General features: G+C 49.2%; 1 protein-coding gene across 1 annotated transcript in view; it reads left to right on the plus strand.

Annotated features, from left to right (window-relative positions):
* Positions 1–11,884, plus strand: part of SUV39H2 (SUV39H2 histone lysine methyltransferase) — a 115,090-nt gene extending 103,206 nt beyond the window's left edge. The window contains exons 6-7 of the mRNA XM_063926914.1: positions 11,495–11,599; positions 11,745–11,884. Of these exons, the coding sequence (XP_063782984.1) occupies positions 11,495–11,598 (104 nt within the window). The 3' untranslated portion in view covers position 11,599; positions 11,745–11,884. The remainder of the gene's footprint in view (positions 1–11,494; positions 11,600–11,744) is intronic.
* The last annotated feature ends 770 nt before the right edge of the window (positions 11,885–12,654 follow it).

Here is a 12,654-nt window from a genome sequence, read left to right on the forward strand (position 1 = left end):
GGTAGTTTGGTCAGAGTCCCTGATTGAAAATATTGATACCCTGGACAGGGACAATATTTTACTGTCGTTAGAACAAATAAAGGATGCATTTCTTTATATGCGTGATGCACAGAGGGATATCTGCACACTGGCATCACGGGTAAGTGCTATGTCCATTTCGGCCAGAAGAGCTTTATGGACGCGACAGTGGACAGGCGATGCGGATTCAAAACGACATATGGAAGTTTTGCCGTATAAAGGGGAGGAGTTATTTGGAGTCGGTCTATCAGATTTGGTGGCCACGGCTACAGCCGGGAAATCCACCTTTCTACCTCAAGTCACTCCCCAACAGAAAAAGGCACCGACTTTTCAACCGCAGCCCTTTTGTTCCTTTAAAAATAAGAGAGCAAAGGGCTATTCATATCTGCCACGAGGCAGAGGTCGAGGGAAGAGACAGCAACAGGCAGCTCCTTCCCAGGAACAGAAGCCTTCCCCGGCTTCTACAAAAGCCTCAGCATGACGCTGGGGCTTCTCAAGCGGACTCGGGGACGGTGGGTGGTCGTCTCAAAAAATTACAGCGCGCAGTGGGCTCACTCGCAGGTAGATCCCTGGATCCTGCAGATAATATCTCAGGGGTACAGGTTGGAATTAGAGACAGATCCACCTCGCCGTTTCCTGAAGTCTGCTTTACCAACGTCCCCCTCCGAAAGGGAGACGGTTTTGGAAGCCATTCACAAGCTGTACTCTCAGCAGGTGATAGTCAAGGTACCTCTTCTACAACAAGGGAAGGGGTATTATTCCACTCTTTTTGTGGTACCGAAGCCGGATGGCTCGGTAAGGCCTATTCTAAATCTGAAGTCCTTGAACCTGTACATAAAGAAGTTCAAGTTCAAGATGGAGTCACTCAGAGCAGTGATAGCGAACCTGGAAGAGGGGGACTTTATGGTATCCTTGGACATCAAGGATGCGTATCTCCACGTTCCAATTTACCCCTCACACCAGGGGTACCTCAGGTTCGTTGTACAAAACTGTCACTATCAGTTTCAGACGCTGCCGTTCGGATTGTCCACGGCACCTCGGGTCTTTACAAAGGTAATGGCCGAGATGATGATTCTTCTTCGAAGAAAAGGCATATTAATTATCCCATACTTGGACGATCTCCTAATAAGGGCAAGGTCCAGAGAACAGCTAGAGATGGGATTAGCACTGTCGCAAGAAGTGCTAAAACAGCACGGGTGGATTCTGAATATTCCAAAATCCCAGTTAATGCCGACAACTCGTCTGCTGTTCCTAGGGATGATTCTGGACACGGTTCAGAAAAAGGTTTTTCTCCCGGAGGAAAAAGCCAAGGAGTTATCCGAGCTTGTCAGGAACCTCCTAAAACCAGGAAAGGTGTCTGTACATCAATGCACAAGAGTCCTGGGAAAAATGGTGGCTTCTTACGAAGCAATTCCATTCGGCAGATTCCACGCAAGAATTTTCCAAAGGGATCTGTTGGACAAATGGTCAGGGTCGCATCTTCAGATGCACCTGCGGATAACCCTGTCTCCAAGGACAAGGGTGTCTCTTCTGTGGTGGTTGCAGAGTGCTCATCTATTGGAGGGCCGCAGATTCGGCATACAGGATTGGATCCTGGTGACCACGGACGCCAGCCTGAGAGGCTGGGGAGCAGTCACACAAGGAAGAAACTTCCAGGGAGTATGGACGAGCCTGGAAACGTCTCTTCACATAAACATTCTGGAACTAAGAGCAATATACAATGCTCTAAGCCAGGCAGAACCTCTGCTTCAGGGAAAACCGGTGTTGATCCAGTCGGACAACATCACGGCAGTCGCCCATGTGAACAGACAGGGCGGCACAAGAAGCAGGAGTGCAATGGCAGAAGCTGCAAGGATTCTTCGCTGGGCAGAGAATCATGTGATAGCACTGTCAGCAGTGTTCATCCCGGGAGTGGACAACTGGGAAGCAGACTTCCTCAGCAGACACGATCTTCACCCGGGAGAGTGGGGACTTCATCCAGAAGTCTTCCACTTGCTGGTAACCCGTTGGGAAAGACCAATGGTTGACATGATGGCGTCTCGCCTCAACAAAAAACTGGACAGGTATTGCGCCAGGTCAAGAGATCCGCAGGCAATAGCTGTGGACGCGCTGGTAACGCCTTGGGTGTACCAGTCGGTGTATGTGTTTCCTCCTCTGCCTCTCATACCAAAAGTATTGAGAATTATACGGCAAAGAGGCGTAAGAACGATACTAGTGGTTCCGGATTGGCCAAGAAGGACTTGGTACCCGGAACTTCAAGAGATGATCACGGAAGATCCGTGGCCTCTACCTCTAAGGAGGGACTTGCTTCAGCAGGGTCCCTGTCTGTTTCAAGACTTACCGCGGCTGCGTTTGACGGCATGGCGGTTGAACGCCGGATCCTAAAGGAAAAAGGCATGCCGGAAGAAGTCATTCCTACTTTGATTAAAGCAAGGAAGGAAGTAACCGTGCAACATTATCACCGAATTTGGCGAAAATATGTTGCGTGGTGCGAAGATCGGAGTGCTCCGACGGAGGAATTTCAACTGGGTCGATTCCTACATTTCCTGCAATCAGGATTGTCTATGGGTCTCAAATTGGGATCTATTAAGGTTCAAATTTCGGCCCTGTCGATTTTCTTTCAAAAAGAATTGGCTTCAGTCCCTGAAGTCCAGACCTTTGTTAAGGGAGTGCTACATATACAGCCTCCTGTGGTGCCTCCAGTGGCACCGTGGGATCTCAATGTGGTTTTGGACTTTCTAAAATCTCATTGGTTTGAACCACTAAAGAAGGTGGATTTGAAATATCTCACATGGAAAGTGACCATGCTTCTAGCCCTGGCTTCGGCCAGGAGAGTGTCAGAACTGGCAGCTTTATCTTACAAAAGCCCATATCTGATTTTCCATTCGGACAGGGCAGAACTGCGGACTCGTCCGCATTTTCTCCCTAAGGTGGTGTCAGCATTTCATCTGAACCAGCCTATTGTAGTGCCTGCGGCTACAAGTGACTTGGAGGACTCCAAGTTACTGGACGTTGTCAGAGCATTAAAAATATATATTGCAAGGACAGCTGGAGTCAGAAAATCTGACTCGTTGTTTATATTGTATGCACCCAACAAGATGGGTGCTTCTGCGTCTAAGCAGACGATTGCTCGTTGGATCTGTAGCAGAATCCAACTTGCACATTCTGTGGCAGGCCTGCCACAGCCTAAATCTGTAAAGGCCCACTCCACAAGGAAGGTGGGCTCATCTTGGGCGGCTGCCCGAGGGGTCTCGGCATTACAACTTTGCCGAGCAGCTACGTGGTCAGGGGAGAACACGTTTGTAAAATTTTACAAATTTGATACTCTGGCTAAGGAGGACCTGGAGTTCTCTCATTCGGTGCTGCAGAGTCATCCGCACTCTCCCGCCCGTTTGGGAGCTTTGGTATAATCCCCATGGTCCTTTCAGGAACCCCAGCATCCACTAGGACGATAGAGAAAATAAGATTTTACTTACCGATAAATCTATTTCTCGGAGTCCGTAGTGGATGCTGGGCGCCCATCCCAAGTGCGGATTATCTGCAATAATTGTACATAGTTATTGTTAACTAATTCGGGTTATTGTTGAAGGAAGCCATCTTTCAGAGGCTCCGCTGTTATCATACTGTTAACTGGGTTTAGATCACAAGTTGTACGGTGTGATTGGTGTGGCTGGTATGAGTCTTACCCGGGATTCAAAATCCTCCCTTATTGTGTACGCTCGTCCGGGCACAGTACCTAACTGGAGTCTGGAGGAGGGTCATAGGGGGAGGAGCCAGTGCACACCACCTGATCTGGAAAAGCTTTACTTTTTGTGCCCTGTCTCCTGCGGAGCCGCTATTCCCCATGGTCCTTTCAGGAACCCCAGCATCCACTACGGACTCCGAGAAATAGATTTATCGGTAAGTAAAATCTTATTTTCTCCTTCGTCCTAGAGGATGCTGGGGACTCCAAAAGGACCATGGGGTATAGACTGTATCTGCAGGAGACATGGGCATTTTAAGACTTTAAATGGGTGTGAACTGGCTCCTCCCTCTATGCCCCTCCTCCAGACCTCGGTTAGATTCTGTGGAGGAGACTGGTTGCACACTAGGAGAGCTCTACTGAGTTTCTCTAAAAAAGACTTTTGTTAGGTTTATTATTTTCAGGTAGCACTGCTGGCAACAGGCTCCCTGCTTCGTGGGACTGAGGGGAGAGAAGCAGACCTACTTCTGTGAGTTCAAAGGCTCTGCTTCTTAGGCTTCTGGACACCATTAGCTCCAGAGGGTCTGATCACTTGGTGCGCCTAGCTGCTCGTTCCCGGAGCCGCGCCGCCGTCCCCCTCACAGAGCCTGAAGAGAGAAGCTGGGTGAGTAGTAGAAGCAAGAAGACTTCAAAGGCGGCAGAAGACTTCAGATCTTCCTGAGGTACTGCGCAGTGGTCGCGCTGCGCGCCATTGCTCCCCCACACAAGCGGCACTATATGGGCGCAGGGGGGGGGGGGGGGGGGCGCGCCCTGGGCAGCAATAAAACCTCACTTTTGCATAGGCAATGTATACAGACCCCCGCCAGTATAAATAAAAGCGGGACCGAAGCGTGCCATGTAGGGGGCGGGGCTTCCTCAGCTCTAACCAGCGCCATTTTCTCCACAGCTTGCTGCAGAGACGCTGCTCCTGGCCCTTCACTGCTGTACACAAGTAACAGGGTGCACGAAACGAGGGGGGGGGGCACGAAAATTTGGTGTTGATTACTTGGTATAAAAGCGCTTACAGGTCTGGGGCATTATTTAATTCCTTCAGACCGGTGAGGCGCGGGGTGTGGGCTGGCAAACTCTCTTTCTGTCTCTCTGAAGGGCCTTACTGTGGGTCTGTCCCCTATAGCCCATTGTGTTTGGGGGTGTCGGTACGCGTGTGTCGACATGTCTGAGGTTGAAGGCTCTTCCCAGGAGGAGGCTGGTGTGGGAGCTGAGCAGAGTGTGGGAGTGACTCCGTCAGCACCGCCGACTGCTGATTGGGTAGATATGTGGAGTGTTTTAAATGTAAGTGTGGCTTTATTGCATAAGAGGTTATACAAATCTGAGTCTCAGAACCAAGCATGGAGACAATCCATGGGAGATGTTTTGTCACAATCTCAGACCCCTCAGGGTCACAGAAACGTTAATTTACCCAGATAGCAGACACAGATACCGGCACGGATTCCGACTCCAGTGTCGACTATGATGATGCCAAGTTACATCCTAAGGTGGCTAAGAGTATTCAGTACATGATTGTGGCAATTAAAGATGTGTTACATATCACGGAAGACCCCCTGTCCCTGACACAAGGGTCTGTATGTTTAAGGGAAAGAAACCTGTGGTAATGTTTCCTCCCTCTCATGAACTGAACGCTCTTTTTGAAAAAGCTTGGGAGTCTCCTGACAAGAGACTGCAGATTCCCAGGAGGATTGCTATGGCGTATCCTTTTCCCTCGCAGGATAGGTTACGGTGGGAATCCTCACCCACGGTGGACAAAGCTCTGACGCGTTTGTCCAAGAAGGTGGCGCTACCATCCCCTGACACAGCGGTCCTAAAGGATCCTGCGGATCGTAAGCAGGAAACTACCTTAAAATCTATTTGTTACTACGGGTACGCTGCTCAGGCCGGCCGTGGCATCGGCATGGGTGAGTAGCGCTATTGAAAGGTGGGCAGGTAACTTGTCATCTGACATAGACACCCTGGATAGGGATAGCGTGCTTTTAACGCTGGGTCACATCAGGGACGCAGCGATATATCTAAGGGAGGCGGCGAGAGATATTGACCTCTTGGGATCAAGGGCCAATGCCATGGCAATCTCGGCTAGGAGGGTGTTGTGGACTCATCAATGGAATGGTGATGCTGACTCTAAAGTCTATGGAGGCTCTGCCCTTCAAAGGTGAAGTTTTGTTTGGTGAGGGCCTCGCGGACCTGGTTTTTTGCCTTTTGTCCCTCCACAGCAAAAGAAAACGTCCCAATACCAGATGCAGTCCTTTCGGTCTCGTAAATTCAGGAAAGGACGTGGATCTTCCTTCCTCGCGGCCAGAGGTAAGGGAAGAAGAAAAAGATCGCCGGCTGTGGCAAGCTCCCAGGAGCAGAAGTCCTCCCCGGCTTCTACCAAATCCACCGCATGACGCTGGGGCTCCGCTGCGGGAGTTCGCACCAGTGGGGGCACGTCTTCAGCTCTTCGGTCAAGTATGGATTCGCTTGGGCCTGGATCCTTGGGTGCTGGAAATTGTGACCCAAGGATACAAACTGGAGTTCCAAGACGTGCCTCCACATCGATTTTTCAAATCGTCCTTACCAGTTTCTCATCCAGAGAGAGAGGTAGTGTGTGCTGCAATACAAAAGCTGTGTAAACAGCAAGTCATTGTCACGGTTCCACCGTTACAACGGGGGAAAGGGCTTTATTCAACCCTGTTTGTGGTCCCGAAGCTGGATGGCTCGGTCAGACCGATTCTGAACTTAAAATCCCTCAACCTGTATTTAAAAAGATTCAAATTCAAGATGGAATCTCTCCGAGCTATGATCTCCAGTCTGGAGGGGGGGAATTTTATGGTGTCAGTCGACATAAAGGATGCATACCTACGTGTCCCCATATATCCTCCTCCTCAGGCGTTTCTGAGGTTCGCTGTTCAGGATTGTCACTACCAATTTCAGACGTTGCCGTTTGGTCTTTCCACGGCCTCGAGGATTTTCACCAAAGTAATGGCGGAAATGATGGTGCTCCTGCGCAAGCAAGGGGTCACAATTATCACATACTTGGAGTATCTCCTGATAAAGGTGAGATCAAGGGATCAGTTACTAAAAAGCGTTGCGCTCTCCCTGAAGGTGCTGCAACAACATGGATGGCTCCTAAATTTACCAAAGTCGCAGTTGATTCCGACAACTCAGCTGTCGTTTTTGGTCATGATTCTGGACACGAAACTGCAGAGAATCTTTCTCCCGTTGGAAAAGGCTCAGGAACTCCAGAACATGGTCAGGGAACTTCTGAAACCGCCAAGAGTGTCGATTCATGACTGCACTCGAGTGCTGGGGAAAATGGTGGCGGCCTACGAGGCCATTCAGTTTGGCAGATTCCATGCAAGAACTTTTCAGTGGGACCTGCTGGACAAGTGGTCCGGGTCCCATCTGCACATGCACCGGAAGATAAGCCTGTCCCCCAGGGCCAGTGTTTCTCTCCTGTGGTGGCTCCAAAGTTCTCACCTTCTAGAGGGTCGCAGGTTCGGGATCCAGGATTGGGTTCTGGTGACCACGGACCGAGTCTCCGAGGTTGGGGAGCAGTCACACAGAGACAAAATTTCCAGGGAAAATGGTCAAGCCATGAAGCTTGTCTTCACATAAACGTGATGGAGTTAAGGGCCATCTACAACGGCCTTCGGCAAGCGGAACATCTTCTTCGCGACCTGCCCGTCCTGATTCAGACGGACAACATTACAGCCGTGGCGCACGTAAACCTCCAGGGAGGAACAAAGAGTAGAGCGGCAATGGCGGAGGCCACCAAGATTCTTCGCTGGGCGGAAAAACATGCAAGCGCTCTGTCAGCGGTGTTCGTGTCTGCTGAAGAAGTCTGCTTCCCAGTTGTCCACTCCTGGAATGATCTCCATCCAGGAGAGTGGGGTCTTCATCAAGAGGTCTTTGCAGAAGTGACAAGTCGTTGGGGACTTCCTCAAATAGACATGATGGTGTCTCGCCTCAACAAGAAGCTTCAGACATATTGTTCCAGGTCGAGGGACCCTCAAGCAATAGCAGTGGACGCACTGGTGACACCGTGGGTGTTTCAGTCGGTCTATGTGTTCCCTCCACTTCCACTCATCCCAAAGGTGATAAGGATCATAAGAAGAACAAGGGTTCAGGCGATACTCGTTCCAGTTTGGCCACGGAGGGCCTGGTATCCGGATCTTCAGGAATTACTCACATGAGATCCCTGGCCTCTTCCTCGAAGAGAGGACCTGTTACAGCAGGGGCCATGTGTGTTCCAGGACTTACCGCGGTTGCGTTTGATGGCATGGTGGTTGAACGCCAAATCCTAGCTAGAAAGGGTATTCCCGGGGAAGTCATCCCCACTCTATTTAAAGCTAGAAAGGAGGTAACGGCGAAGCATTATCACCGTATTTGGAGAAAATATGTGTCTTGGTGTGAATCCAAGAAGGCTCCTACGGAAGAATTTCAGCTGGGTCGTTTTCTCCACTTTTTGCAAGCAGGTGTGGATGCGGGCCTGAAGTTAGGCCCCATTAAAGTGTAGGTTTCGGCCTTATCAATTTTCTTTCAAAGGGAATTGGCCTCACTTCCAGAAGTACAGACTTTTGTGAAGGGTGTGCTGCACATCCAACCTCCCTTTGTGCCCCCAGTGGCACCGTGGGACCTTTAACGTGGTGTTACAGTTCCTTACGTCACATTGGTTTGAACAGGCCCGGCGCTACCCGCTCAGCGAAGGGATGCAGTGCAGGGAGGCGCTGGGACAGAGAGGCGCTTTCCCTGCTCTGAATCCCTTCACTGCTGCGCCGTCCTGTGACTCCTGTCCCCCCTGCTGCTGCTGTGTCTGTCACTGTATGACAGTCACTGGCAGCAGCGTCTGCAGAATCAAAAACCTCCTGCCTCCCCTCCCCGTGTGACAGCGGCTGAGTACGGGACATACGGGGGCGGAGCTTAACGGGCCGAAAGGGGGCGGGGCTAACCGGGACAGAAGGGGCGGAGCTACACTGACCAGGCTGCACTGCAGTACAGAGGGAGACTGGCTTAGGTAAGTGGTGTGTGTGTGTGTGTGTGTGTGTGTGCGCATATGGTGGGTGGGTGTGTATGTGTGTGTATATGTGTGTGTGAGGTATGTCTGCGTACGCGCACTTTATGGACGCTAGTACTGGGGGGGGGGCATTACGTATAATGACGCTACTACTGGGGGAGGCCATTACATGCAAGGACGCTACTACTACTGGGGGGGCATTACGTATAAGGACGCTACTACTACAGGGGGGCATTACGTGAAACTACGCTACTACTGGGGTGGCCATTATTTATAAGGACGATACTACTACTAGGGGGGAATTACGTATAAGGATGTTACTACTACTGTGGGTGCACTACGTATAAGGATGCTACTACTACAGGGGGGGCTTTACGCGTAACAACGCTACTACTGCTGGGGGGGGGCATTACTTATAAGGACGCTACTAGTACTACGGGGGAATTACATATAAGGAGGCTTCTACTGGGGGTGCATTATGTAAAAGGACGCTACTACTACTGTGGGGCATTACGTATATGGACGATACTACTATTATGGGGAATTACGTATAAGGACGCTTTTACTACTGGGGGTGCACTACGTATAAGGACGCTACTACTGCTGGGGGGGGGGGGGGCCATTACGTATAAGAACGCTACTACTACTTGGGGGCATTATATATAAGGACGCTACTATTACTCGGGGGGCATTACGTATAACAATGCTACCACTACTAGAGGGGCATTACGTATAAGGATGCTACTACTGGGGGGGCATTATGCATAAGGACGCTACTACTACAGGGGGGGGCATTACATGTAAAGATGCTACTACTGGGGGGGCCATTACGTATAAGGACGCTACTAGTACTGTGGGGGGGGCATTACGTATAAGGACGCTACTACTACTAGGGGGGAATTACGTACAAGGACGCTTCTACTACTGGGGGTGCACTACGTATAAGGACGCTTCTACTACTGGGGGTGCACTACGTATAAGGACGCTTCTACTACTGGGGGGGGGCATTACGTATATAAGGACGCATCTACTACTGGGGGTGCACTACGTATAAGGATGCTACTACTACTCTGTGTGCATTATGTATAAGGATGCTACTACTACTGGGGGGGCACTACGTATAAGGATGCTACTACTACTGGGGGGCATTATGTATAAGGATGCTACTACTACTGTGAGTGCATTATGTATAAGGGTGCTACTACTACTGGGGTGCATTACATAGAAGGACGCTACTACTACGGGTGGGGCATTACGTATAAGATTAATAAGATTGTGCTACATTGTGGCGTAATTTTAAATGGGGGTACTATTGTGTGGCCATGCCCCTTAGTTGTGAGACCACACCCCTTTTCCCGGCGCACGCCAACGGAATATGGGAGGGCGCAATTTTATAGTTTGCAGGGGGGCGCCGAACACCCTAGCACCGGCCCTGGGTTTGAACCTTTACAAAAGATTGAGTTGAAATTTCTCACTTGTAAAGTAGTCATGCTATTGGCCTTGGCGTCCGCAAGGCGGGTGTCCGAATTGGCAGCTTTGTCTCACAGAAGCCCCTATCTGATTTTCCATGTGGATAGAGCGGAATTGAGGACTCGTCAACAATTTCTGCCTAAGGTGGTTTCGTCGTTTCACGTGAACCAACCTATTGTGGTGCCTGTGGCTACTGAAGCCTTGGCGGATTCCAAGTCTCTTGATGTGGTCAGAGCTTTGAAAATTTATGTAGCCAGAACGGCTTGTGTTAGGAAAACAGAGGCGCTGTTTGTCCTGTATGCGGCCAACAAGGTTGGCGCTCCTGCTTCTAAGCAGACTATTGCACGCTGGATGTGTAATACAATTCAGCAGGCTCATTCTACGGCTGGATTACAGTTACCGAAATCCGTGAAAGCCCATTCCACTAGGAAGGTGGGCTCATCTTGGGCGGCTGCCCGAGGTGTCTCGGCATTACAGCTTTGCCGAGCAGCTACTTGGTCGGGTTCAAACACTTTTGCAAAATTCTGCAAGTTTGATACCCTGGCTGATGAGGACCTCATGTTTGCTCAATCGGTGCCGCAGAGTCATCCGCACTCTTCCGCCCGGTCTGGAGCTTTGGTATAAACCCCATGGTCCTTTTTGGAGTCCCCAGCATCCTCTAGGACGAAGGAGAAAATAGGATTTTAATACCTACCGGTAAATCCTTTTATCTTAGTCCGTAGAGGATGCTGTGAGCCCGTCCCGGTGCGGACTCTATCTGCAGTAATTGTAAATAGTTGTTGCTTATGTTACACAAAGGTTGTGTTTTGGTAAAGGTCAGCCTGTTGCTGATCTCTTTGGTTCACGCTGTTAACTGGTTTTAGTTAAATGCCATGTTGTACGGTGTGTTGTGGTGTGAGCTGGTATGTATCTCACCCTTAGTTTAACAAAATCCGTTTCCTCTAAATGTCTGTCTCCTCTGGGCACAGGTCCTATAACTGAGGTCTGGAGGAGGGGCATAGAGGGAGGAGCCAGTTCACACCCATTTAAAGTCTTAAAGTGCCCTTGTCTCCTGTGGATCCCGTCTATACCCCATGGTCCTGTTGGAGTCCCCAGCATCCTCTACGGACTAAGAGAAAATGATTTACCGGTAGGTATTAAAATCCTATTTTTACAAATGTGGTTCATAAATTATTGTATTGGACAAACCTCCGCTTTAGGTTTGGTTGCCCCTTAAAAGGTTAAACTTACAGCTGACCTATAAAATGTATAAACGTCTACCCCTCTTGTCCTTCTAGGTTCTGGGGACCTTAGTACAGATTCTATTGAGTTGAGCCCAGCTAAGAAAAGAGTACGGACAACTTGCAGATGTGGAGCTGCAACTTGCAGAGGATTCCTTTAATGTAACTTTAATTTTAACAGACATCCATATTTTACTATGCTGTGACAAGGTTTATTTTAAAAGGACACAATGTATATTTTAGTGATTTTCCTTTTGTATTGTTTTTTTTTATTGTGCTAAATAAATTGTAATACTTTATTTTGAAGGGTTTCACCAGTCAGCTAGATCTTCTGTAGGAAAAAACCCCAAAACTACAAGTTTACCTGAATTTACAAGTTTGAAGACAGAAAACTCTGATCCACATAGGAAACAAATGGCATAATAAATGAATTTTAATTTAATTTCAGTAAGCAGTGACTAAGCTTTTCTTTCCTTATTCAAATATAGGGGTCATCCAATGTGGGTGAATCCTTACACCCGGTGGAATACTGGAGGTCAGAATCCCGACCGCCACCTGGAATCCTCACTTGGGTAGTGGTCCATTCCACCACCCGAGAGGGAATCTAACCGTGTATCGCCACCGGGCCCGAAGCGTGGCAAGCCCGCAAGGGGCACGCTGCGCTCGCCGACGGTATTCTGGCTGTTGCATTCTCAGTATCAGTCTCCTGCCCGCCGGAATCCCGACATCCGGCATATCATACTGAATCCCTACAGGACTGCAAACAAAATTATGGGAGGTGTCGTAAAGCGGGGGAGCGAGAACATTGCTCGCAATTGGATTGACCCCAGTAGCTATATCCCTTAACCATTATTTGAGTCCTAAACTGCAAATTATGTTTATGCAAACCACAAAGGAGTTTTTCTATTTATTTATTAATTTTGTAATAGTGACAGAAGTAAGCTGGCAAGAAAATTTATCTGGCTGCCCACTACATGCAGATATACATACTTATGTGAAACAGTTTATTGTTCAAACAGAGTGCATAATCCATTCCTGTATATTGTTATACATGATTGTATAACCAAAGTATTTGTTATGCAGCTGATTGCAGGTTATTGATACTCTGGTTTGCTGTGATGTCTTGCATAGAACTTTGCGGTCAGCGGCGAGGTTACTTTCGGTCAACCGCTGACCGCAAAGTTCCCACCATTGGCTACAATGGAGCGCATAGGAGC

This window comes from Pseudophryne corroboree, chromosome 6 (genome assembly GCF_028390025.1).
Source record: "Pseudophryne corroboree isolate aPseCor3 chromosome 6, aPseCor3.hap2, whole genome shotgun sequence".
NCBI classification, from domain to species: Eukaryota; Metazoa; Chordata; class Amphibia; order Anura; family Myobatrachidae; genus Pseudophryne; species Pseudophryne corroboree.